Source organism: Oncorhynchus mykiss, chromosome 25 (assembly GCF_013265735.2).
Source record: "Oncorhynchus mykiss isolate Arlee chromosome 25, USDA_OmykA_1.1, whole genome shotgun sequence".
Lineage (NCBI taxonomy): Eukaryota > Metazoa > Chordata > Actinopteri > Salmoniformes > Salmonidae > Oncorhynchus > Oncorhynchus mykiss.
The window spans coordinates 34,104,746-34,132,250 of NC_048589.1; the positions used below are offsets into that span (position 1 = coordinate 34,104,746).

A 27,505-nucleotide genomic window follows, 5' to 3' on the forward strand; every position below is an offset into this window, starting at 1 on the left:
ATTACACACTACAACCAAATGCATGTCAATATTACACAATACGCCTGTCACATGTTGTCCCATTCTCCTTCAGTGAACAGGCACCAAGGCACAGCAAGTGTTTATCACGCTGTGCTAAAGCTGCAACATAATTACAGCCATTTTGTTTCTTACTCGTTTCTCTGACTGAAAAGTTCTGTTACAGAAATACCTCATTTGTTGACCCCTATTACTTTAACCGTTGCTCGCTTTACGTGAAACATGTACAGTGGGGCAAAAAAGTATTTAGTCAGCCACCAATTGTGCAAGTTCTCCCACTTAAAAAGATGAGGCCTGTAATTTTCATCATAGGTACACTTCAACTATGACAGACAAAATGAGAAGAAAAAAAATCCAGAAAATCACATTGTAGGATTTTTAATGAATTAATTTGCAAATTATGGTGGAAAATAAGTATTTGGTCACCTACAAACAAGCAAGATTTCTGGCTCTCACAGACCTGTAACTTCTTCTTTAAGAGGCTCCTCTGTCCTCCACTCATTACCTGTATTAAATGGCACCTGTTTGAACTTGTTATCAGTATAAAAGACACCTGTCCACAACCTCAAACAGTCACACTCCAAACTCCACTATGGCCAAGACCAAAGAGCTGTCAAAGGACACCAGAAACAAAATTGTAGACCTGCACCAGGCTGGGAAGACTGAATCTGCAATAGGTAAGCAGCTTGGTTTGAAGAAATCAACTGTGGGAGCAATTATTAGGAAATGGAAGACATACAAGACCACTGATAATCTCCCTCGATCTGGGGCTCCACGCAAGATCTCACCCCGTGGGGTCAAAATGATCACAAGAAAGGTGAGCAAAAATCCCAGAACCACACGGGGGGATCTAGTGAATGACCTGCAGAGAGCTGGGATCAAAGTAACAAAGCCTACCATCAGTAACACACTACGCAGCCAGGGACTCAAATCCTGCAGTGCCAGACGTGTCCCCCTGCTTAAGCCAGTACATGTCCAGGCCCGTCTGAAGTTTGCTAGAGAGCATTTGGATGATCCAGAAGAAGATTGGGAGAATGTCATATGGTCAGATGAAACCAAAATAGAACCTTTTGGTAAAAACTCAACTCGTCGTGTTTGGAGGACAAGAATGCTGAGTTGCATCCAAAGAACACCATACCTACTGTGAAGCATGGGGGTGGAAACATCATGCTTTGGGGCTTTTTTTCTGCAAAGGGACCAGGACGACTGATCCGTGTAAAGGAAAGAATGAATGGGGCTATGTATCGTGAGATTTTTAGTGAAAACCTCCTTCCATCAGCAAGGGCATTGAAGATGAAACGTGGCTGGGTCTTTCAGCATGACAATGATCCCAAACACACCGCCCGGGTAATGAAGGAGTGGCTTTGTAAGAAGCATTTCAAGGTCCTGGAGTGGCCTAGCCAGTCTCCAGATCTCAACCCCATAGAAAATCTTTGGAGGGGGTTGAAAGTCTGTGTTGCCCAGGAACAGCCCCAAAACATCACTGCTCTAGAGGAGATCTGCATGGAGGAATGGGCCAAAATAACAGCCACAGTGTGTGAAAACCTTGTGAAGACTTACAGAAAACATTTGACCTCTTTATATTCCCTTTGTTGGCAATGACAAAGTATTGAGAAGCTTTTGTTATTGACCAAATACTTATTTTCCACCATAATTTGCAAATAAATTCATTAAAAATACTACAATGTGATTTTCTGGATTTTTTTTCTCATTTTGTCTGTCATAGTTGAAGTGTACCTATGATGAAAATTACAGGCCTATCATCTTTTTAAGTGGGAGAACTTGCACAATTGGTGGCTGACTAAATACTTTTTTGCCCCACTGTATGTATTGCGTGCACGTGACCAATAGGGCCTGCCCTATAGCCGCCTATCAATCACATCAATAAATTGGTTATAACAGACTCCGGACACCACCACACGTGACAGCAAAATGGATGTGGAGGACGTGACAAAGACACTGGAAATGGGTGAATGTTTACTGGTTGCTCAGGAGGGAAAGGGGAAGTCAGATGTGTGGAAGACATGGGACTTAGTTGTAGAAACTACAGGAGATCCAGATAAAGGAGGGTATAGGAACAAGCACTGCGTGAGTATAATGCGTACCAAACTGTTTCTGTTAGACTACAGTATTATTTTTACTGACCATTTGGAACAGTGTAAAACACTAAATAAATGATCAAATGTACTAAAAAGAAAAAAAGTCTGTTGTGAAGAACAAATGAATACAGTCCATTCAGAAAGTATTCAGACCCCTGGACTTTTTCCACAGTTACGTTACAGCCTAATTCTAAAATGGATTAAATAACCCCCCCAATCTACACACAATCATGACAAAGCGGAATCAGGTTTAGACATCTTTGCAAATGTATTACAGATAAAAAACAGATATACCTTATTTACATCAGTATTCAGACCCTTTGCTATGAGACTCTGTTGCATTCCGTTTCCATTGATTATCCCTGCTACGTTTCTACAACGTGATTGGAGTCCACCTGTGGTAAATTCAATTGATTGGACAGAGTTCCTCTGTTGAGATAGGAGAATCTTCCAAAAGGACAACCATCTCAGCAGCACTCCACAAATCAGCCCTTTATGGTAGAGTGGCCAGACGGAAGTCACTCATCAGTAAAAGGAACATGAGAGCCCGCTTCAAGTTTGCCAAAAGGCACCTAAAGGACTCTCAGACCATGATTAACAAGATTCTCTGGTTTGATGAAACCAAGATTGAACTCGTTGGTCTGAATGCCAAGCATCACGTCTGCAGGAAACCTGGCACCATCCCTACGGTGAAGCATGCTGGTGGCAGTATCATGCTGGGGGGATGTTTTTCAGAGGCAGGGACTGGGAGACTAGTCAGGATTGAGGGAAAGATGAACGGCGCAAAGTACAGAGAGAACCTTGACGAAAACCTGCTCCAGAGCACTCAGGACCTCAGACTGGGGGCGAAGATTCACCTTCCAACAGGACAACGACCATAAGCACACAGCCAAGAGAGCACAGGAGTGGTATCAGGACAAGTCTCTGAATGTCCTTGAGTGGCCCAGCCAGAGCCCGGACTTGAACGCGATCAAAAATAGCTGTGCCGCGACGTTCCCCATCCAACCTGAGAGCTTGAAAGAATCTGCAGAAAAGAATGGGAGAAACTCCCCAAATACAGAGGGTATAGGAGAGAGAGAATAATGTGTGTGATGTAATATTTTTATGCCTGTTTGGAACAGTTTTAACACTAAATATATTCTAAGTAATACCAGAGTATCTTCTAACAAACAAATATATACATTGTAAAGCCTTTATTACAGCATAGCAAAGATCAAAAACAGTTGAATTTGTGAAATTGCTTCATCAAACATTTTGCAGGTATATGGGAGGCTTGGTGCTCACGGAATCGAGAGGCTATTAAACAAACACTCAGTGTATTTCTGTAGATATATACCGAGTATACAAAACATTAAGAACACTTGGTTTTTTCCAAACCAGACTGATTAGGGGGATCCAGGTGAAAGTTCTCAATCCCTTATTGATGTCACTTTTTAAATCCACTTCAGTGTAGATGAAGGGGAGGAGTCTTGAAACAATTGAGTCATGGAATGTGTGCCATTCTGAGGGTGAACGGGCAAGACAATAGAGGTATGGCAGTAGGTGCCAGGCGCACCAGTTTGTGTCAAGAACTGCAACGCTGCTGGGTTTTTCACACAACAGTTTCCTGTGTGTATCAATATTAGATTTATTAGTGTAGCACTATTATTCTTACATAATATAAAATCACTTAGAATGTCAGTATCACATGTCTTAGAGTGATGGACTGTGCCATCTCCATGTCCTCCACAATGGATCAGTCCACGGAGACAGGCACCAATCAGACAGGTGTCTTGTGCACCATAAAAATGTTTTAAAAAATAATGTGCGACCGCTCAACTAAAAAATCTCGGTTATCGACCTAACAACTGAATAGTCGACTAAAATGGGGTCAGCCCTAAAAACCTTACACACAAGAAGTAGGCCTACAAGATACCGGTTATTTTAAACGGTGACTGAAGTAGACCTAAAAAACACAAGTTATTATGGCCCTGTCCGGGGGTGTCCTCAGATGGGGCCACAGTGTATCCTGACCCCTCCTGTCTCAGCCTCCAGTATTTATTTAGTTTATGTGTCGGGGGGTTAGGGTCAGTTTGTTATATCAGGAGTACTTCTCCTGTCCTATCCGTTGTCCTGTGTGAATTTAAGTATGCCCTCTCTAATTCTCTCTTTCGGAGGACCTGAGCCCTAGGACCACTACCTGACATGATGACTCCTTGCTGTCCCCAGTCCACCTGGCTGTGCTGCTGCTCCAGTTTCAACTGTTCTGCCTGTGATTATTATTATTTGACCATGCTGGTCATTTATGAACATTTGAACATCTTGGCCATGTTCTGTTATAATCTCTACCCGTCACAGCCAGAAGAGGACTGGCTACCCCACATAGCCTGGTTCCTCTCTAGGTTTCTTCCTAGGTTTTGGCCTTTCTAGGGAGTTTTTCCTAGCCAACGTGCTTCAACATCTGCATTGCTTGCTGTTTGGGGTTTTAGGCTGGGTTTCTATACAGCACTTTGAGATATCAGCTGATGTACGAAGGGCTATATAAATACATTTGATTTGATTATAAAAGGTGACTGTGGAGTCAGTACACATAGATGACATTTCAGTGGAACACACTTTCTGTTGTAATCTCAGGAAGATAACCAATACCAGCTCTCTCCCTCGCTCCAACAGGCCAGCACTGGTCACATGAAGCCGGACACCAGAAGAATAGATAACCTTTGTCCCTCCATCCGTGGATCAACCCCTCCTCCACAGGTCCCGTCACATTCCTCTCTTCCTAGTTAGCTCCACTCCGAGCTGGACATACTCCCCAGGTCCTGCACTACTGAGCTGTGTCCCAGTGAGTCAGTGAGTGAGTGAGTGAGTGAGTGAGATTGACAGGGCACACATTCTAACCTCCTCAGCACAGCTCTGAATCTGAACAAGACCTCAATCTGCCCTCCTCCTTATCTCAAGAAATCCCTCATCTACCTCTTTTGCCTCTCTTTTTTGTCTGGGCTCTCCTCTCTTCCCCCTCACTCCCTTTCCCTCTCTGTCAGCCTCTCTGCTGTGTGGAGATTACGTGCCTCGAAGGACCCTTATGCATCTCCATGACAACAGCTTTGTCAGCAGGCAGGAGGTAAGGAGACAACACAAAGACACACAGGGAGGACTGTAGAAAGGGGGAGATGTGGGGGAGGGGGGGGGGGGGGGGGTAAAGAGAAATAGGGTCCTCTGTCCTTACCCAGGTGTTGGTTAGTTAGTTACTTGGTGCTCTGCTCTATAGCAGTAGCTAGGCTGAGGGCTCTCCTCTCTGTAGATTTCCCCCAGGGGAGTGGGTCCTCTCCCAGGCTGTGGATCAGTGACTCTACCTTCCTCTTAGCATCAACAGGCAGGCACTCAGTCAGCTTGCTCAGTCAGGGGGAATGGAGAGGACTGATGCGTTATGACAGCGCCATTACACATTTCAAAACCAACATTGTTTCAGACCAGGTTGTACTGGAAGTAACTGTACAAAAAAAGAAAATGTTATTCTGTGCTGGCACTGTGAAGATATATATTTTTTATTCGTCAAGGTAGTAGTATGGGGAATCTACCAATTAAGATAAATGGAGGAAGTTACTTGAGGGAGAAAATATGGCAACACTAAGGCATGTCACTAATCCGAGTCAGGAAGAACATAGCACAGGCAGTTTCTCTAAGGAGAACCCCCCCCCACACACACACACTACACTGGGCCCTGTCCTGTCTCAAAGGTCAAAGCGTTGCAGTGACAGCGGAAAATTCCCATGATGCAAATGGTAAGAATGTAAAACAGCATTCCCGAGCAGAGCATAAGGGACCTATTGCCAGTGTGTGTGCGCGTGGAATCAAAGCAAACCTCCTCCCTTATTAAATATGAAGCAGAGTGCGGGCAGAGGGATAGATGAAGGAAGCGTGTACTGTTTGATATCTAATAGGTTTATAATGGAAAACACTTGCTCTGAGCCCTCGGCAACAAACAGTAAACACACAGAGGGCTTAATGGGAGGAGCGGAGGTGTAAACAACAAGCCTAAGTTGGTGTAATCGTTTCTATTAGATGAGAGGATTGCCCACTCACCTGCACTAAATAAGTATGGCAAACAAACACACATAAACATGCCGTACACAGGCTACATGTGGTCCAGTGTTGGCAAGAGGGTGGCACTTGTCTTCCCAAGGTTGTGTGTATTTTGCATAGCCTATTAAATATAAAATACACTTCCCCATTCATTGAAATCAAGCAAAATTGATTTCCAAAAGGACTAGAAAATGAACAACTGTCAGTTCATAAGGTCATACTCAATAGACAGTGCTTGTATCAATTGTCATACCAAACAGAAAACATGCAGATGTTTTTGAGTACAGAATAAGTAACAAAAGAAAGAATGTTAAGCGTTTAAGGCTTGTGAAGAGAATCTCCCTGGGTGAAAAGTGAAGGAGCCTGTTTGTCCTTGGAAACTCCGTCTCCCTCACACACACGCAGAGCAGACGCTTTGAATGAATAATGTAGTTTCTGTAAGTGACGTAGGATTAGGCTAGATGGCTGACAGTATCACTCACTGGATGAGTTGGAGCTGGAGGGCAGACACACAAATTAAATGGTTGGTGGACATATAACTGGCTATTCTAAGCACTAAGGTTAAAAGAGTAAATGAACATTGTTTCCAGAGGAAGGTGATATATTATTTGGTGTTGAAGTGTGAATCTAATGCTCTATGACAGTGGAATTTCTTTAAATTGCTAATTCTACTTCCAGTCACTCAAACTCTACATCCTGTGGGGCGTGGCCAATTCAACTCATGAGTTGAATGGGAGTCAATTCCAACACATGAATAGTGCTCAATTCAGAATTGACTCCCATTCAACTCATTAGTTGAAATTCAAATTGGTCACGCCCGACAGGATATACAATTAGATTTTTGACCACCAGCTTAAAAAAAAAAAAGCTAAAACACACTATTTTTGGTTATTGAAAATATATTTCACAGCGGTTTAGATGGTACAATGATTCTCTACACTATACATGACTTGTTTTGGCACTAAATGGAGACACACTATTTGAATTTTAGCAACCTGGAAATGGTTGATGACCAAACAATCGAATTGGTCGATAGGCTGTTGGTCAACAGATTTTTTGTTGTTGTCAAGCAGTGAAAAAAAAATTATATATATATAAAAAAATGTATGGCCCACGAGACACCTGTCTGAGTGGACTAATCCATTGTGTAGGCCACGGGGGGTGGCACACCATTAGTACATCTACCGTTAATTACCATAGTTTTTAAATCTACAATGTTTGGTTACGGAAATTTCTGTTAATGCATTCAATATATTATTATTATTACCATTACAGTCTAACATTTGTTTGCAGAGCGCACAACCTTATGCTACACTTGTGAGGAAAAAGTTTTGGTTTATTTCATTCCATTTACAAGTTGTCAATTTATTAATTGCCTTTCGCTCAGAGCGCACCCGGCCAATCTTGTGTAAGGACACATCTGACTATGCATAGAACTAGGCCTAGGCTACCTGGCCTGCGTGCAAATGTAGGCCTATAAATGTAAATGTGGGGATCTGATACTAGTTCTGATTGAGAATCTTCACAGGGATGGTGAGATAAGCCAAAGTAATATTTTCTTTGCCTCAAAAAGCAAGTAAACAAAGTCTGTTTTTACATCCACTGAGAATGAAAATAGCTCCTCAACTAACTATATTTGTAAAATCTTTCCAGCTCTCTCCCGTTCGATAACCCCTCTGACCTGGTGGAAATGTCATAAAAAAGGCCTACCTGATTACTTCTCATCACTTGCGCAAATAGCCTACAGCTGTGCCCGTCTGTCTGCAGCTCACTGGAGCAGAAAATGGAGGGCCCAGAATATTTTATACAATGTTGCAAGTTTGCTAGTGCAAGCTTATGGCTGGACCCAAGTATATAGTTGATATATAGTTGAGGAAAGCAAAGGCTAGCTTTTTCAAACAGAAATGTGCATCCTGTAGCTCTAACTCCAAAAAGTTTTGGGACACTGTAAAGTCCATGGAGAATAAGAGCATTTCCACCCAGCTGCCCACTGCACTGAGGCTAGGAAACACTGTCACCACCGATAAATCCACAATGATCAAGAATTTCAATAAGCATTTCTCTACGGCTGGCCATTCTTTCCTCCTGGCTACCCCAACCCCGGCCAACAGCTCCACACCCTTCACAGTTACTTGCCCGAGCCTCCCCTTCACCCAACTAGCAGATGTTCTGAAAGAGCTGCAAAACCTGGACCCGTACAAATCAGCTGGGCTAGACAATCTGGACCCTCTGTCTAAAATTATCCGCTGCCATTGGTAATAGGGGTTGCAACAGTCTGTTCAACATCTCTTTCGTATTGTCTGAGATGCCTAAAGATTGGAAAGCTGCCGCAGTCATCCCCATCTTCAAAGGGGGTAACACTCTAGACCCAAACTATTACAGACCTAGATCCATCCTGCCCTGCCTTTCCAAAGTCTTCGAAAGCCAAGTTAATAAACAGATGACCGACCATTTCGAATCCTACCGTACGTTCTCCGCTGTGCAATCCGGTTTCCGAGCTGGTCATCGGCAGACTGGTAATCGGCAGACTCAACCGCCTTGGTTTCTCAAATGACTGCCTCGCCTGGTTCACCAACTAATTCTCAGATAGAGTTCAGTGTGTCAAATCGGAGGGCCTGTTGTCCGGACCTCTGGCAATCTCTATGGTGGTGCAACAGGGTTCAGTTCTCGGGCCGACTCTTTTCTCTGTATACATCAATGATGTCGCTCTTGCTGGTGATTCTCTGATCCACCTCTACACAGACGACATCATTCTGTATACTTTTGGCCGTTCTTTGGACACTGTGTTAACAAACCTCCAAACGAGCTTTAATGCCATACAACTCTCCTTCCGTGGCCTCCAACTGCTCTTAAACGCGAGTAAAACTATATGCATGTTTTTCAACCAATCGCTGCCCGCACCCGCCCGCCCAACTAGCATCACTACTCTGGACGGTTCTGACTTAGAATATGTGGACAACTACAAATACCTAGGTGTCTGGCTAGACTGTAAACTCTCCTTCCAGACTCATATTAAACATCTCCAATCCAAAGTTAAATCTAGAATCAGCTTCCTATTTTGCAGAAAAGCCTCCAAACATCACGCCGCCAAACATACTCTTGTAAAACTGACTGTCCTACCAATCCCCGACGATGCCATTTACAAAATAGCCTCCAACACTCTACTCAGCAAACTGGATACAGTCTATCACAGTCCCATCTGTTTTGTGCATTTTAGAAAATGTGTTTTCCCGCAATTTGCATTTTGGAACATTTGCATGTAGGCCTGCCGCCGTGTGCACATTGTTACAATTAAAATATGAAATAATAGTTATCAAAATGTTAAGCAAAACATTCCTTTGGATGCAACAGTGGTTGTATGATTTTTGGATCTATCGTCCCGGGACTGTGCCAAAGTCTGTTTTGAACCGTCTTAGACATCTTTTTAAAGTCCTCGAGATGAAGAAATGCCCTCAATTTCAAGCCCTGCACACACTGGGCCCTTTGAGTGGACCATCTGCTGCTGTGTGGCTTAGCTAAGCACCCTGGTGGAGACAGAGTGGTCATCCTCCTGGTCCTCTCAACCACTGGGCTAACTGAACTGACTGACCAACACAGACAGCTAGCTATGCACAATGGGCCTGGTAGCGGCTGCAGAAACCTTCCTAAACAGCTCATTACACATATCAACCAAATGTATATGATAATACTATTTCTACATCAGCAGCCACCTGGCCTAAACCCCAAAGACTAAGCAGCAGCATATAGACTACAATGTGAGAGCGAAGGCAGATGGAACAGGTTCATTACCTGTGGGTAAGGGAGGAGGGGTCAGTGTGTGTGTGTAGGTGTTTTGTTTTTAAGGGGAAGCAGCAGGAGTAGCAGGTCCTAGGCTGTGGGTGTGACCTAACCTTTCAGATTAAAGCAGAGTGAGAGGAACAACCCTACAGGACCTGAAGAGTAAACAACTTCCCTGAACAGTGTTTACTTCTGCACCTGTCTGTCTGATATATAGAGATCCAATTCACTTACTATTAATTATTCTAATTCTATGGCCTTGTGTCATATTTTCACCAATGGCGCACGCACACACACACTAAACAGTGGACAGCACCTGGAAATGATTACCTTAACTAAGAATGTATGACCCAGTCAGTACGTGCTTGAATTGCCTGAACATAATGACAAAAAAAAAGATACACTTGGGAGGTAACAAAACAAAGAGAGACAATTTGACCACTGTCTTCTCCTCCAAACATACCACTCCTGGTCCAGGCTACATCACTGTCTTCTCCTCCAAACATACCACTCCTGGTCCAGGCTACATCACTGTCTTCTCCTCCAAACATACCACTCCTGGTCCAGGCTACATAACTGTCTTCTCCCCCAAACATACCACTCCTGGTCCAGGCTAAATCTGATTTACAGACTAACACTGTGCAAACAGCATGGTAACATCATGGTGGTGTTTGGTCTGTCCGTGTCCTGACCGGTCCTGGTGGTGTGTAGCCATAAACAACACTAGAATGTCTGCTTGTTGATGGCTAGGTTATACGAGGTGAATCACACATGGTCCTGCTAGCACTGCAGGTGTCATCTCTACAGGACAGACCTGTACTACCGTGGGCATGAGGCAGCTTGTCACGGGCACAGCAGGCAGCTAAAACCAGCCCACTTGACAACCTTATTCTTTTATTTAACTAGGCAAGTCAGTTAAGAAGGAATTCTTATTTACAATGACAGCCTAGCCCAGCCAAACCCTCCCCTAATCAGGATGACACTGGGACAATTGTGCACCACCCTATGGGTCGGGTGTGATACAGCCTGGATTTGAACCAGGGACTGTAGTGACACCTCTTGTATTGAGATGCAGTGCCTTAGACCGCTGTGCCACTCAGGAGCTCTTAAAGGGTGGTGTCTGTCTGTTCTTTCCTGGTCTAGCCTTCTGAGACCACAGATGGGGTTGAGAAGCCCTCCTCCTCCAGCCCACTGTCCTGAGCCAAACCAAATATAAAACAACACTGGGCAGAGTCTAACATTCCACTCAAGATATTTTCATTCCCACACGCTGCCTTTATTCTCACTTCTTGGCTCACATTAAAAGGAGAGAAATATAGGCTAGGAAAATCAACTAGGCCTGTGAACTTGTTTCTTCTGATTACATGTAATCAGAGAGTCCCCAGTGACACCTCAGCTGTGGGTCAGTGTATCCTATCCTCCCTTAACCTGTCACTGTGGAGGAGAAACAGACCAGGATTCTGATCTTCTCCAGAACTCTCACTCCACATTCCAACACTCCACACACAGAATAATGAACATTCCAGATTCCAGGGAAGAGGAAATGAGAGATGCATGAACCACCTCGTAACAGGGTTTTAAAAAGGTGAAATAAAAACAAACAGCACCTGGGTGGTAGAGAGGGGGCAGAGAGACAGGATGCATGAAGGTGGAGAGAACGACAGAGCCCCTCTGTCATTCTAGTCCATATAAGACAATGGCATTTCTAGTAAGTGTTACATTTTGATAACATTTGATAACACAGCTATCAAACTCCTCAAAAATAGCTTTCAGCTATTCTACCTGCTCAAAACTGGCAGTGGCAGTGACTAGAGGCATGTGATTATGGAGACTGATAAGATTGTTATTTTTTACCATTATAGTATCAGGCTGGGTAGTAGGTGATAAGCACCCAGTGTGTGGTAAATGGATGTGGTCTTCATTAAATTAATTTTATTAGAACAAATTCTTATTTTCAATGACAGCCTAGTGGGTTAACTGCCTGTTCAGGGGCAGAACGACGGATTTGTACCTTGTCAGCTCGGTTACTAGTCCAACGCTCTAACCACTAGGCTACCCTGCGGCCCCATTGATTGTATTGCTTTTCTAGTATATCTAAAAATAGATATTTGTACTGAACAAATAGCCTGCATTTAGTTAGTCACTGATGCTGTTGTCAGACAGCCATTGAAGGGAGTAGTTGATCACAATACGGGCATAACCTCGGTGTCAGACATCCGTGCTGATGTTCATGTTGACACAGGCCATATGGTGACCAAATGAAGATCACCTTCTGTTGATTGATGAGGACTTTCTGGTCAGACTTTATTGCATTACTGTCAAAAACAGACTCTTTATCATCCATCTGTACTGGATTGGTAAATTAATTAAATATAATGTTTTGAGACATGGTGTCCTGGCTGGAATACTATTATTTTTTAGATGCACGAGACCTTTTCATAGCTAGAATTACACCTTGCGAGCTAGCTAGTAGCAGACAGTTCTAGATTATAGTCTGCTTTTTACAAATACCTAGCCACCTAGATGGTTATGGACAAACATGCAACAAATCTTATTCAAAAGACATGGACGAACTAAATATCTGTCTAAAGAGTGCATCGATTAGCGCACCCACACCTCACGCACCCAACAGGTTGGGCAAAAGTACCTTAGTCCGCCTTTCTAGCTTGTAGCAGTTGCTAGCCATTGCGTTGCGACATTCTCTGCTATGCCATTGGATGGAAGGTGACATTCGGTGACAATTTTACTAAAGTAAATACACAATTTCGTTGTTATCACACGAAGTTGAAACAACAGCTTTAGTTCAACGTGAGATGCTCTTCTATTAGTTCATCAGGTAGAACAAACTTTAAAAGATCGCGCTAGCTAACTAGCTCTTCCCTGGCAACGCGTCGCAGACAATGACACTCCAAAATACATAGGAAATGGAAGAGAACTACTCACTTTATTCCCGCAACCCTGTCGAGAATATATTCTTCATTGACATGTCCAATATTACTCCACTGTTTTTTGTATCAGTTGAGTTAAAAAAACGAAAAAAAACTTTGCTAACTTTGTGCCACAATATCAGTCCGGATCCTCTCTTCCGTAGCCGTGCGTTAGGAGTCATTTCCAACTCGAGAGTTGTTCATACGTGAAGGGTCTCCCTTTTGCTCTACAGTGCCCAGTAAATTCGCATGAAACAACGTTCGCGATTGGACAATGCTGCTCACAGGACCCGAAACAATTCTATTTTGTCCAATGAAAGACGACTTTACATATATAGAGTCTATGCTTTACATCTGTAAGTGACAGGGTTGATTTAGATGTTGTTTTTTACCCAGGGCAAGCTTTTGCTGAAATCAAGGACCAATGCTGTAGAAATAAATACATTTTGATATACTCACGATGTAGCATAGAATACAATATAATCGTTTTATATTTCCAATTGGACACGTCAGTTTATAAATAAGAGACTGAAGAAATTGTTTTACATAATGATCAAGGATGTTTAATTTTTCATTAGTTTCATCAATATTACAGAAAACGTTTATAGTACAGAGTTCAATATCTCCCCATTGCTTCATTAATTTAGTCAGGATTGCTGGTCACCATAATCTGTACAATATCACTCTTTTGTATTCATGTATTTTTCTGTACATTGTTTGAATAGTTGTTAAAAAGGCAGTCAGCACTTTAAATAAGCTGTTTCTTCCTTCTGAAATTAAACAAATAAAATACTAAGTTTCCTCCCTCCTCCAGTTCCCTCACATATCTATACTAGTATGTGTGAGGTGAGCAGTCCTGGAGGGGTGAGGGTGGGAGGGAGACAGGCCGTGTTGGTAAAGTAGAAGGTCGGGGGACAGGGTGGGACCAGAGGCATATATTTAGATATGTGAAAGAATACACGTCTCTGGGTGGGACTTCAGGACCAGGTCAGACTATGATGAAGCTAGTGGGCCTGTGGGGCAGCTAGGGGGAACGATCAGCCTGGGGGGTAGCTAGTGGGCCTGGGGGGCAGCTAGGGGAAACGATCAGCCTGGAAGGAAGTTAGTGGGCCTGGGGGGTAGCTAGGGGAAACGATCAGCCTGGAAGGAAGTTAGTGGGCCTGGGGGGTAGCTAGTGGGCCTGGGGGGCAGCTAGGGGGAACAATCAGCCTGGAAGGAAGTTAGTGGGCCTGAGGGGTAGCTAGGGTGCAGCTAGGGTGCCTGGGGGGCAGCTTGTGGGCCTGGAGGGGAAGCTACAGTAGTGGGCCTGGGGGGCAGCTAGGGGAAACAGTCAGCCTAGGGGGCACTGGCAACCACTCGCTGCCTTTCTCCACCTTCAAGGCCTGTAATCATAAAGGAGTAGGAGCGCTGATCTAGGATCAGTTTATCATAATGAATAAGATTATATAGACGGGGGGACCTGGTCCTAGATCACTACTCCGAGCCACTTTATGAATACAGGCCCAGGTCTCATCATGATGACCCTATGACTTTTGGCCCAAGATACCCACCACTTTTGGCAACTGCACACAAACACGACTCACAAGAAAAACAACAAGCAAAGCTGTGTGTGAAGCCATTATGAGGCATTATAAAGCCCATATAATGAGGCATAGAAGAGAAGAAGAATACTAAAGGGAGGGGAAAGATAGCTGAAGGCACCCTCAGGACCCTGAAAACACTCCTAATAAGACAGAGCACCAAGGCTACATCCTGATTCTTCACTCTATTCCTGCATGGATCTAGTAATGGTGGAAACTCCCTCCAGTCAATGCCTACCTTCACCAATCCAATGCCTTTAAAAATGACGGGGAGTGTGCAAGTGTACACTTCAGGAGAAGGGTGGAGAATCAGGACGTTCCCCAAGAGGGACTTCTGACATTATCTCAAAAGGGTTTCCGTTGTTCAAAAAGAAGATATGTATTTACTATCATTTTTTTGTGAGATAAGAAAATAGTATTTTATTTGTATTTTTTTTTGAGCACCTACAGCTTGTTATTGAAATGCTACTGCTATCTATCTATAAGGTCTAGGGTTGAACACACAAAGCAATTGCAAGGATGAAAGTTAAACAGAGTTGCTTAATATGACAATATAATATTAATAATAATAATTATAATAATATAATACAGAATAAATCTCTTTTTTTTCACTTTTAAAAGGTATAACATTGTCTTTCTTTGAAATACAATGATCTTTTCAAATTCAGATTTCATGATCAATGTATGTACTTCATTTACTTTGTGTTCGAGATGTTGGTTAATTATACTTGATGAACTTTATTATCCAAATCAACAAAAACTAGCTGTGCCATTGCATATTACAGAATAGTTATGATATGTGGACATGCACCACTTTCTCTCCCTGTCTATCTATCTGTCCCCGTAAGATGACATCATCATAGTCGTCCTATGACCATCACGTCCACAACCTCTCCTTTATGCAGCTCCACGTATTGCTCTGTTTTAGGAGGCAACATCAGCAGCCCGTTGGCACTCCTCATGCTCATCAGTCGACTACTCATCTGATTTCCTTTAGGGGGGAGAGAGACAGAGAGAGATAAAGAGTGAGCGAGATAAAGAAGGAGAGTGTTGGCAGAGAGGGATAGAGGGGGGGGCAGAGACAGAGAGAGAGCCAATAACATGACAAGGATCAACTTTTTGATACACACTTTCCCTTATCCATTTTTTACATGCAAATGTGCTGATGACAAAGTATTGTGTGTATGAGATAATACCTGTGCTCTGTGCCCATGGCAGAGGCTCCTGGTGGTGCCATGTCAGGATGCAGCGGTGGTACTCTGGACGAGGGTCCAACTTTACATCACAGGAAAGCTGTTTACACACACAGGAGAAAGCAGGGCACAGAATGATGACATCACACTCAACTTTAAACCCCAATGTATTTGCATTAAGCTATGTGTAAAAAATAAATAAAAAAAAAACTCTTGTTAACTTACCCTGGCTTTGATGATGGTGGGCCGAGGGTCCAGGATCCCCTGCATCTTCCTCAGAGCAGGGATGACGAAGAGGTTACAGGTGACGACCGCAGACACTGGGTTACCTGACCAACAGAAAGAGAGGGGCTGAGGATGAGAGGGAGAAAAGGACGGGACATTACCACTGTTCAGAGGGCTAAGGCGGGAGATGACAGGATAGGCCAGAGAAGGTTTGGACGGGTTGGGGTGTAGGAGCATTGTTGTTATTGACATGCTCCAGCTGGCAGCCCCTGTAGGACAGGATAAAGGCTCAGTGCAGAGTGGTTCTCTTCTCACCCCACTGGCCTGTCAGTATGGGGCCGGGCTGGGCCGGGGGACCAAGCTGGGGGCCTTGGCTGTGCAGGGGGACTTGGGCTGGGGGCCGGGCTGGGCCGGGGGGATGAGGAGGCAGACAGTTGAGACAGGTACGCTTCTGACTTTTTAAGGTTGCACAGAAGAGGGACTGGAGGGGTGCACTCTTTAGGGGAGTGGGAGAAGTGGGTGAGCGCTCTTTGGGGAGAGTGGGAGAAGTGGGTGAGCGCTCTTTGGGGAGAGTGGGAGAAGTGGGTGAGCACTCTTTAGGGGAGTGGGAGAAGTGGGTGAGCGCTCTTTAGGGGAGTGGGAGAAGTGGGTGAGCGCTCTTTAGGGGAGTGGGAGAAGTGGGTGAGCGCTCTTTAGGGGAGTGGGAGAAGTGGGTGAGCGCTCTTTAGGGGAGTGGGAGAACTGGGTGAGCGCTCTTTAGGGGAGTGGGAGAAGTGGGTAAGCGCTCTTTAGGGGAGTGGGAGGAGTGGGTGAGCACTCTTTAGGGGAGTGGGAGAAGTGGGTGAGCGCTCTTTAGGGGAGTGGGAGAAGTGGGTGAGCGCTCTTTAGGGGAGTGGGAGAAGTGGGTGAGCGCTCTTTGGGGAGAGTGGGAGAAGTGGGTGAGCGCTCTTTAGGGGAGTGGGAGAAGTGGGTGAGCGCTCTTTAGGGGAGTGGGAGAAGTGGGTGAGCGCTCTTTGGGGAGAGTGGGAGAAGTGGGTGAGCGCTCTTTAGGGGAGTGGGAGAAGTGGGTGAGCGTGGGAGAAGTGAGTGAGCGCTCTTTGGGGAGAGTGGCAAAAGTCTTTACACCAACCAGCAGCAGTGATGGGAGGTGTCAAAAAAAGGTCAAATGAAATGAAACAGCAGGGGAAGGGTGAGTAGCGCTCTCAAATCACAACAACAAGCAACAGCATGGAATGATGGGATAGATACCCGCAGGGGCTCGGGACGACACTGAGAAACAGAACGAGGCGCGACAGAACCAACAGCAACGCCACAGAAACAAAACAATATTTCTCTCTCAGAAAACCGAACAGAAAATCACATAAGAAAATAAAAACTCTATATTTTATGTGAACATTTTTTGTTAAGATTCAAGTTTGGGTTTACTAAAAGGTGCTTTTTTTTTTGCTTAATCACTACTAAAAAAAACGAACAAAAATGCCCCCAAACATGCCCAAACTGAGTTTGGGAGATAAAAAGTTCATTTGGCCTCAAGTTTGCATTTTGAGATCATTTTAAGCTCATATCATTTGAGGTTGGGCCAAGTTTCAGTTTAGCACTTAAAGCAAAAAAAATATTTCCCATTTTTCAGTTTAAATTCTGTTTTCTGAGCTCATTTGAAGTAAGCTTGCTTTCCGGTAGAGAGCAGTGAGCACACTGAACGGTACGGTCAACCACGGTGGTAGCACCTACTTCCGCGCGGTGGCACAGGCACCCTGCTTGCCTCACTGTCGGGGACATGGTCGATGAAAATGGCGCCTGTATCTCTGAAGGTGAAATTACCTTAAAGGGGGAATATAAAAAGAGTGGCAGTCACCACAGCCACAGACTAGCCCTCCGAACATACGTAGGACGGGCAGAGGCAAGGCAGGGGGGCTGGGGGAGGCAAGGGGGCCTGCTGGGGGCAATGGAGAGGTCAAGGTGCAGGGGGGGGGGGGGGGGGGGGGGGGGGGGGGGGGGGGCTAGGAAAGTAGAGGGACAAGAGGTTGTTGTCAGCAGGGCTGGTTGGGTGGGTCAAATAGGGGTCCAATTTCAGGTTTGGTGTGGATAAGGGGGCTGGCTGAGGCTTGATGTTTAGAGCTGGGTGGGTCTTCGGTAAACTCTAGGAACACGGTTTTGGAGGGCTGGTATAAAACATTCCCTCACACAAACAGATTTATAATACAAACAACTCTAATACAAAATGTAAATGATCAATCGGGGAAAAAACTGCTACCGTGGAAGGAAGGCTGTTTTGTTCCAGGATGCTGTAGGAACTGAAAGGGGGGTGTAATTAAAGAGAAACATTACCTCTGTCTGAGGGCATGCTGCTGGATTAATACAACAGGTTTCTCTCAGGGAAACGTATATTTGGTTGTTAAATGGTGGCGTTTTGGACTCAGAGCAGTCAAGGCCGGCGATCCCCTGCCAGTCCTGAGACTCAACAACATCATTTACGGGTCTACACACAGACAACAGATACTGTACACACAGTACATACGACTTGCACAGCTCATAAACACATACCTGGTAGGGCAAATATCAGTTTCCGTGCCCCGTCAATGTCCACAGTGGCGAACGTGGTGGGGAGACTAAGAGAAGAAAACAGAAGATGAACCAACTAAGACCTTCCGTGATTCACTATCTCTCCTAAACCATCCTCACTTGATGAATTAACAAGGCATATACCTCTAAACTATAAAATAAAAAAATAATGTCTTACCCTGGCTTCATAAAGACGCGTCCAAAATGGATCTGGGCGTGGAGGTCAATGTCAAGCACCTGCTTCAGATAGTCCTGAAACACAAAAATATATATTGTATATTATTGTGTAATATTATTGTTTAAACGGAGACTTTGATTATCTCTACTGACACGTTTCCATGTCTGACAGATGGTGTGGTGTACACGTTTCCATGTCTGACAGATGGTGTGGTGTACACGTTTCCATATCTGACAGATGGTGTGGTGTACACGTTTCCATGTCTGACAGATGGTGTGGTGTACACGTTTCCATGTCTGACAGATGGTGTGGTGTACACGTTTCCATGTCTGACAGATGGTGTGGTGTACACGTTTCCATGTCTGACAGATGGTGAGGTGTACACGTTTCTATGTCTGACAGATGGTGAGGTGTACACGTTTCTATGTCTGACAGACGGTGAGGTGTACACGTTTCTATGTCTGACAGATGGTGAGGTGTACACGTTTCTATGTCTGACAGACGGTGAGGTGTACACGTTTCTATGTCTGACAGAGGGTGAGGTGTACACGTTACTATGTCTGACAGACGGTGAGGTGTACACATTTCTATGTCTGACAGACGGTGAGGTGTACACGTTTCTATGTCTGACAGATGGTGAGGTGTACACGTTTCTATGTCTGACAGAGGGTGAGGTGTACACGTTACTATGTCTGACAGACGGTGAGGTGTACACGTTTCTATGTCTGACAGATGGTGAGGTGTACACGTTTCTATGTCTGACAGAGGGTGAGGTGTACACGTTACTATGTCTGACAGATGGTGAGGTGTACACGTTTCTATGTCTGACAGATGGTGAGGTGTACACGTTTCTATGTCTGACAGAGGGTGAGGTGTACACGTTACTATGTCTGACAGACGGTGAGGTGTACACGTTTCTATGTCTGACAGATGGTGAGGTGTACATGTGTGATCCAATAACAGAAGTAATTGGAGCAGAAAACCCAGAGAGAGAAGTAGAGAATTCAGATAAGCAGTAAACATACAAAAGGTCAGCCAAACCATCAGGGTGAGAATAGCAGGAGTAACAGCAGGGTGAGAACAGCAGGAGTAACAGCAGGGTGAGAACAGCAGGAGTAACAGCAGGGTGAGAACAGCAGGAGTAACAGCAGGGTGAGAACAGCAGGAGTAACAGCTGGATCAGAACAGCAGGAGTACCAGCAGGGTGAGAACAGCAGGAGTACCAGCAGGGTGAGAACAGCAGGAGTAACAGCAGGAGTAACAGCAGGTTGAGAACAGCAGGAGTAACAGCAGGATAAGAACAGCAGGATGAGAACAGCAGGAGTAACAGCAGGAGTAACAGTAGGATGAGAACAGCAGGAGTAACAGCTGGATGAGAACAGCAGGAGTAACAGCTGGAACAGAACAGCAGGAGTAACAGCAGGATCAGAACAGCAGGAGTAACAGCAGGAGTAACAGCAGGATGAGAACAGCAGGAGTAACAGCTGGATGAGAAAAGCAGGAGTAACAGCTGGATCAGAACAGCAGGATGAGAACAGCAGGATGAGAACAGCAGGAGTAACAGCAGGAGTAACAGCAGGAGTAACAGCTGGAACAGAACAGCAGGAGTAACAGCTGGAACAGAACAGCAGGAGTAACAGCAGCAGTAACAGCAGGAGTAACAGCAGGAGTAACAGCAGGAGTAACAGCAGGAGTAACAGCTGGAACAGAACAGCAGGAGTAACAGCTGGAACAGAACAGCAGGAGTAACAGCTGGAACAGAACAGCAGGAGTAACAGCTGGAACAGAACAGCAGGAGTAACAGCTGGAACAGAACAGCAGGAGTAACAGCTGGAACAGAACAGCAGGAGTAACAGCTGGAACAGAACAGCAGGAGTAACAGCTGGAACAGAACAGCAGGAGTAACAGCTGGAACAGAACAGCAGGAGTAACAGCTGGAACAGAACAGCAGGAGTAACAGCTGGAACAGAACAGCAGGAGTAACAGCTAGATCAGAACAGCAGGATGAGAACAGCAGGATCAGAACACTACTCCCTAGCCATGTCATTTGCTCTCACAAACACAGTGACCTCATAAAAATACATCTAAATAAGCACACTGCCTCACCACTCATTTGATATTTAACCTTTATTTAACTAGGTAAGTCAGTTAAGAACCAAGAAGAATTTACCATGACTGCCTACCCCAGCCTCCCATAACCCCGGACAACACTGGACCAATTGTGCGCCGCCCTATGGGATTCCCGATCACGGCCATTTGTGATACAGCCCGGGATCAAACCAGGGTCTGCAGTGACGCTTATTTAGATGTATTTTTATGAGGTCACTGTTTAAACTTTTTATATAATCTTACCTTCTCTCCCATGGACACACCTCCTGAGGTGATGATGACATCAGCACGGCTGATCCCCTCGTTCAGTGCATTAAGGAGGTCGTCTGGGCTGTAGGAGAAAGGTCACAGGTCACAGTTCATACCCTCCCATCTTTCTGATCATACATGAATCTATAGCATTCCAGACACAGACTTTAGCCTTGTGCTTTCAGATTCACCATTGAGCATGCTTTTTAGTCCAGGACTAGGATTAATGTGTGTCCAGGAAACCAGCACAATATTTTCTAGGAGGGTAGATGAAGCCATTGTTACTGAGGCTTATGATTGAATGTTGTTGACTGACTTGTCTCCGACGATGCCCAAGTTGATGGTAGGGTAGCCATGTTCCTGAATGGTGGCCAGCAGTGTAGATCTGTTACTGTCCCTGATCTTCCCTGGGTGCAGGTCATCCTCTGGGTTCAACAGCTACATGTGCGCACACACGCACGCACACACACACACACACACACACAGAAGGTTACTTTATTGTTCATATTCTACAGGAAACCATCTCACATCCTGCAATATTTTCCTGTCAGAACCTGGGATTCAAACCGGCAATCGGTTGATGTCTTACCCACCTCTCTAACCTCTAGGCTACCTACCACTGTAATCCCAGGTATTAAAGATACCATGAACGATGGCAAAATGTGTGTGCATGGATATGTGTGTTTGTGTGTTCACCTCATTGCCAGTTGACATGACAGCCACCACTGGGAACTTCTGCACCTCCACCTCAGTGACTCCTACGGTGGCCAGCAGGCCAATCTCAGAAGGGCCCATGTGGGTACCCTTGGACAGGACACATTCCCCACGCTTTATATCATGACCAATAGGCCTGGAGGGAGGGGAGACAGAGGGGGCTGGGTGAGTGGCAGAGATAGTACTGGTACTACGGTCACGTGGAATTTCACTGCCTTCATGACTCGTGACCCCCAGTGTGGCAACCCTAGTAGTACCTCAAGATTTATATCATGACCTATAGGCCTGGAGGAAGGAACAGAGGGAGCTGGGTGAGTGGCAGGCACTCAGATACTGTAGACATGGCTGTGTAATACATAGTGCTGAGCTATTAGTGCTTTTTGAGGTCGGTTTGGTTAAAAAATGATCACAGTATCTAGACTATGTGTCAAATGGAATGACGCTGGAGAGGCGAAGCAGGTATGGGGAGTCAAACATTTCATGTGGAACGGACATGGAACGAGATAGGAACAACGTCAGCGAACGAGTAACACAAACAAAAGACAATCAATGCAGCAGGGGGGAACAGAGCAAGGGAACTGACAAATATAGGGGAGGAAATATACAAATGAGTGAGTGAGTCCAGGTGAGTCCAATATCGCTGATGCGCGTGACGAGGGAAGGCAGGTGTGAGTGATAGATGATAGGAGTGAGTGATACAGGGCAGCCTGGCGCCCTCAAGCTCCAGGGGGGAAGAGCGGGAGCAAACGCGACACTACGCACATTACACTAGTACTGTAGCATGGTAGCGTATCTACGAACCAACCAAAAGCAGTACTGACAAAGGAAGACAGCGTGAAGTAAAGTGAAGTGAAACCTAATGACAGGTTAGTTCACAGACAATAGGGGAAAGTAAGGGTTAAAGGAGTAGTCAGTAATTATAACAGTCTTATTGTTAAAAGAGGAGAATTGGGAACCGTGATTATATATAAATGACTCGTACTTGACTCCCTTCTCCCTTTTACTAGCTTGGACTTTGCTGCTTTATTGAGGAAAAATGTACTTACTTCGACTGTGATACAGAGCCTTCAGAAAGGATTTACGTTCCTAGACATTTTCCACATTTTGTTGTGTTACAGCCTGAATTAAAATGTATAACATTTAGATTTTTGGGTCACTGGCCTACACACAATACCCCATAATGTCCAAGTGGAATGATGTTCTTCAATATCTTTATTTTATTATTTTTATACATTTTTATACAGATGAATAAAAAAAATTCTTGAGTTATTAACTATTCAATCACTTTTTCATGGCTAGCCTAAATAAGTTCAGGAGTAAAAATGTACTTAACAAGTCACATAATAAGTTGCATGGATTCATTCTGTGTGCAATAATAGTGTTTGACATGATTTTTTAATGACTACCTCGCCACACATTAAATTATCTGAAAGGTCCCTCAGTGGAGCAGTAAATTTCAAACACAGATTCAACCACAAATACCAGGGAGGTTTTCCAATGCCTCGCTAAGAAGGGAACCTATTGGTAGATGGGTAAAAAATTTAAAAAAGCAGACATTGAATATCCCTTTGACTATGGTGAAGTTATTAATGACACTTTGGATGGGGTATCAATACACCCAGCCAATACAAAGACACAGGCGTCCTTCCTAACTCAGTTGCTGGAGAGGAACGAAACTGCCAATGGGGCCAATGGTGACTTTTAAACAGTTACAGAGTTTAATGGCTGTGAAAACTGAGGAATGATCAACAACATCGTAGTTGCTCCACAATACTAAGCTAATTCACAGAGTGAAAAGAAGACTATACAGAAATATTCCAAAACATGCATCCTGGCACTAAACAAGGCGGCACTAAAGTAATACTGCAAAAAATGTGTTTGGCAAAAAAATGCAACACATTACTGAGTACCACTCTCCATATTTTCAAGCATACTGGTGGCTGCATCATGTTATCAGTATGCTTGTAATTGTTAAGAACTGGGGAGTTTTTCAGCATCAAAAGAAACGGAATGGAGCTAAACACAACCAAAATCCTAGAGAAAAACCTGGTTCAGTCTGGTTTCCACCAGACACTGTGAGATGAATTCACCTTTCAGTTTTGACTTAAATCTGGTTGATATGTATTGACTCAGAAGTGTGAATTCTTATGTAAATGAGATATTTATGTATTTAATTTTTAACAAATTTGCTAACATTTCTAAAAACATGTTTCACTTTGTCATTATAGGGTATTGTGTGTAGATGGGCGAGAGAAAAAAGGCTGTAACATAACAAAATGTGGAATAAGTCAAGCAATATGAATAATTTATTGAACTGTATGTGGTTGTCCCACCTTGCTATTTTAAGATGTGTTGGGGAATAATCAGAATTAGGTGGCAACATAGGTAAGATGTTTTATATTCATTATATGTTTGTAAGTTACTTCTCATCAGAATGTTATGTTTGTATAATACTGTGGCGGGGTTGCAGTATCTGTTCTATGTCAAGACTAAGTTGTTTGGGCCGGAGAGAGGGGAGAGGTCAAGGTGTCATCATGTGTGCTCCACTGTGTCTGTGTGCCAGTCACTCCCTACTTTTCCCATCGGGGAGAGGAGGATGGCAGTGTCTGGAATCATTCTATGCTCCCTCTTTTGTTGCTCCTCTTAACCTATAGCCTTACTCTCCTCTCCGTGAGCTTGTCCAGGATTGGTTGTATTTAGAATTGGTTGTATCTAAATGACAATTTGATATATATCATAGGGTGGGGGTAATGTCTTGGTACCATTCTGTACCAAGGACGAAATAAGAGCTTTGTTTAGGAGACCAAACTGAACGATAATGTATAGCCAACTCTGTCTTCTTTGGGGACACTCCTCTGAAGTAAAGTTTTTCTTTGTGTAAGTTCCTAAGACCTGTGGTTTGTCATGTCGTCTAGGGGGGGTGGATCTTTGCTATAAAGGATCCCATTTGCCATTATGTGGGGCACTCTCAACTTTTCATTAGAGATACTGAATTGTTTAAAGTCAAAATGCTATTGCAAAAGCTTAATTATTATTAAAGGTGAAGATTAAGCATAATTCTGACTGGTGTGTGGTTTGCTCTCATGATTTGGTAAATAGAGGAAATTTCCACGACAGATGAATGCACTAACTGTAAGTTGTTCTGTCTAAGAGTGTCTGCTAAATGATACAAATGTACATGTAAAATGATTTGAGCTTTTAACATTCAATTGCCAAAATATTTAAAATATTCCATTGTCTTTGTAAGGTTCACATTCGGTAGAAATGACTATGAAATAATAAAACACTGCAGTTGTGTATATTACTTTATGCTTTAATTATGTTTCACTCCTTAAAGTCATCATCTCATCTCTGCTCAGGCAGTAACAGTCAGCCAGCCAGACAACATCATCTCTGCTCTCTCCATACTGTACTGTCTTCAGTCATCCTATTTAGCAAGACTAGCCTGCCTAAGTATGCTGCAGAGCTGTCTGACAAAATCATTTTACTACTTCAAAGTAGATATGCTATACTTTCACAAACGGTCTCTATCCCTCTCTCTCGTCCTTGTGCTGTGTACATTCCTCTCTCAGGCAGTCTATGTGTATCTAACTTCACATAGCAGGCGTAAAGGTGTACCCATCGCTGTCCGAGCTGGAAGGAACAGGCGAAAGAAAGAACAGGCACAATGGATTATGGTCACTGGCTGCCTGTGAGTTTATAATTCATTTTAAGATTCTTCTATTGGTTTTTAAATCAATCCACGTTGGTGCACCCCAATACATGTCAGACATGCTTTAAGTCATGTACCCAGTAGGTCCCTCAGGTCCTCTGGCCTTTTAACTCTCCCAAAGCCTCAGACCAAGAGGCATGGAGAGGCAGCCTTTAGTTACTATACCCCCAGCCTCTGGAGTAGCCTTCCAAGAGATCCTGAGGGGACTGAAACTGTTGACATATTTAGAAGAGATGTTAAAACACCTTTTTGCTTTGCTTTACCTCGGGGTGCTTTTCAGTCTTTATTGTTGCTGTTTTTTATCCTCATGTTTATTGTGTAGTAAATATTTCAGTTTTTATTTTCATTGTTCAAAAAAACAATCCTGTGAAGCACATTGTGTCTGAAATGTGCTGTATAAAGAAAACTTGATTTGATTTGATGATTGTAGTTAAATCACCACGTTTCTGCGCTGAACTAAATTGAATATTTGCTTCATGAAAACTAGAACTCCCTTCCGCTCAGCGTCCCACATGGTTCTTAACTTGATTTCTCTTGTGAATGATTTGATTTCTCTCTAGAGAAACGGCGCGTTGGGGAAATGGTTCATCTCTCAGCACTAGAGGTAGAGTTCTGTTACAGAAAAGCGTTGGGTAAAACTGGAATTTCAGTTTACTTCCTGATTTAACTGGATTTAAATGAAATCGAGCCCACCAGTCCTGACTGGTACAACTTTAAAATTGTCACTCACCTGATGTCCTGTCCAGGGCGTGCCTGTACCAAGATCCGTACCTCCAGCTCTTCTGTGCCCTGCAACGACAAACAGAGCGGTTAATGAAGGAGATTTGGAAGAGGTTTGTGGCAGATGAGGAGGTCTACATGTACAATACAGAAAGGCTGTCTGTTTGTGGAGAGGAGATACTGGAGACAGAGGAGAAAGGATTGAGGGAAAGTTGCGAAACAGAGAGGCGAGAGACATATGGTATGTTATTGTAATCTATTTGTATAGTATGTTCCATGTGGATAAAGTTCATTGAAATAAATTGAGAGGGGGTCAGGAAGTTGCCACAGGAGATGGGAGAGGGAGAGTGCTAGTTGACTCACGTCTTCAGAGAGAGAGAGGGAAGAAGGAGGAAAGAAGGAGAGAAGTCGGGTGTTGACTCACGTCGTCAGACTCTCGAAGCAGCTCTGTGTCCTCCACCTGCACTACAGCATCCGCCCCACAGGGGACAGGAGCCCCCGTTGTCACCCTCATCACCTGGCCCGGCATCACTGTGTGGGTCGGCTACAGAGACACACATGCAGGTTGGACATTATAAAGGTGCTAAACATGCTTATAACACATATTCCAAGGCATTATAACTGCATCATAACTACCGGCATGAAGTAGTGTTATCAACATTTCAATTGGGAAGTTGAATTATCAGAAATCGACTATATGCAATTTTCACAAGATATACTTATGAACATGAGCATCAATAGTGGAAGCTGTGTGTCCATAGTGGAGGCTGTGTGTCCATAGTGGAGGCTGTGTGTCCATAGTGGAGGCAGTGTGTCCGTAGCGGAAGCTGTGTGTCCATAGCGGAGGCAGTGTGTCCGTAGTGGAAGCAGTGTGTCCATAGTGGAGGCAGTGTGTGTCCATAGCGGAGGCAGTGTGTCCATAGTGGAAGCTGTGTGTCCATAGTGGAGGCTGTGTGTGTCCATAATGGAGGCTGTGTGTGTCCATAGTGGAGGCTGTGTGTCCGTAGTGGAAGCAGTGTGTCCGTAGAGGAGGCAGTGTGTCAGTAGTGGAAGCAGTGTGTCCGTAGAGGAGGCAGTGTGTGTCCATAGCGGAGGCTGTGTGTCCGTAGTGGAGGCTGTGTCCATAGCGGAGGCTGTGTGTCCATAGCGGAGGCTGTGTGTCCATAGCGGAGGCTGTGTGTCCATAGCGGAGGCTGTGTGTCCGTAGTGGAGGCTGTGTCCATAGCGGAGGCTGTGTGTCCGTAGTGGAGGCTGTGTCCATAGCGGAGGCTGTGTGTCCGTAGTGGAGGCTGTGTCCATAGCGGAGGCTGTGTGTCCGTAGTGGAGGCTGTGTGTCCATAGCGGAGGCTGTGTGTCCATAGTGGAGGCAGTGTGTCCGTA

The 27,505-nt window shown here is 44.4% G+C and overlaps 2 protein-coding genes across 15 annotated transcripts in view; both read right to left on the reverse strand.

Moving 5' to 3' along the window:
• mpp5a (membrane protein, palmitoylated 5a (MAGUK p55 subfamily member 5)) overlaps window positions 1-13,102 on the reverse strand; it is a 44,634-nt gene extending 31,532 nt beyond the window's left edge. Inside the window, exon 1 of the mRNA XM_036962531.1 lies at window positions 12,900-13,102. The gene's annotated coding sequence lies outside the window, so the exon portion shown is untranslated. The remainder of the gene's footprint in view (window positions 1-12,899) is intronic.
• A 328-nt stretch (window positions 13,103-13,430) lies between these two features.
• Window positions 13,431-27,505, reverse strand: part of gphna (gephyrin a) — a 117,370-nt gene continuing 103,295 nt past the window's right edge. For 7 of the 14 annotated variants that reach the window (XM_036962399.1, XM_036962406.1, XM_036962402.1 and 4 more), the window contains 11 exons: window positions 26,550-26,669; window positions 26,136-26,194; window positions 21,676-21,829; window positions 21,296-21,417; window positions 20,974-21,061; window positions 18,622-18,695; window positions 18,426-18,490; window positions 17,613-17,702; window positions 15,882-15,985; window positions 15,660-15,756; window positions 13,431-15,454 (listed from right to left, as the gene is read on the reverse strand). In XM_036962399.1, the coding sequence (XP_036818294.1) occupies window positions 15,321-15,454; window positions 15,660-15,756; window positions 15,882-15,985; window positions 17,613-17,702; window positions 18,426-18,490; window positions 18,622-18,695; window positions 20,974-21,061; window positions 21,296-21,417; window positions 21,676-21,829; window positions 26,136-26,194; window positions 26,550-26,669 (1,107 nt within the window). In that variant the 3' untranslated portion in view covers window positions 13,431-15,320. Of the gene's footprint in view, window positions 15,455-15,659; window positions 15,757-15,881; window positions 16,008-17,612; window positions 17,703-18,425; window positions 18,491-18,621; window positions 18,696-20,973; window positions 21,062-21,295; window positions 21,418-21,675; window positions 21,830-26,135; window positions 26,195-26,549; window positions 26,670-27,505 lie in introns of those variants that run through there. The other 7 variants (XM_036962404.1, XM_036962405.1, XM_036962407.1 and 4 more) reach the window with 2 other exon arrangements.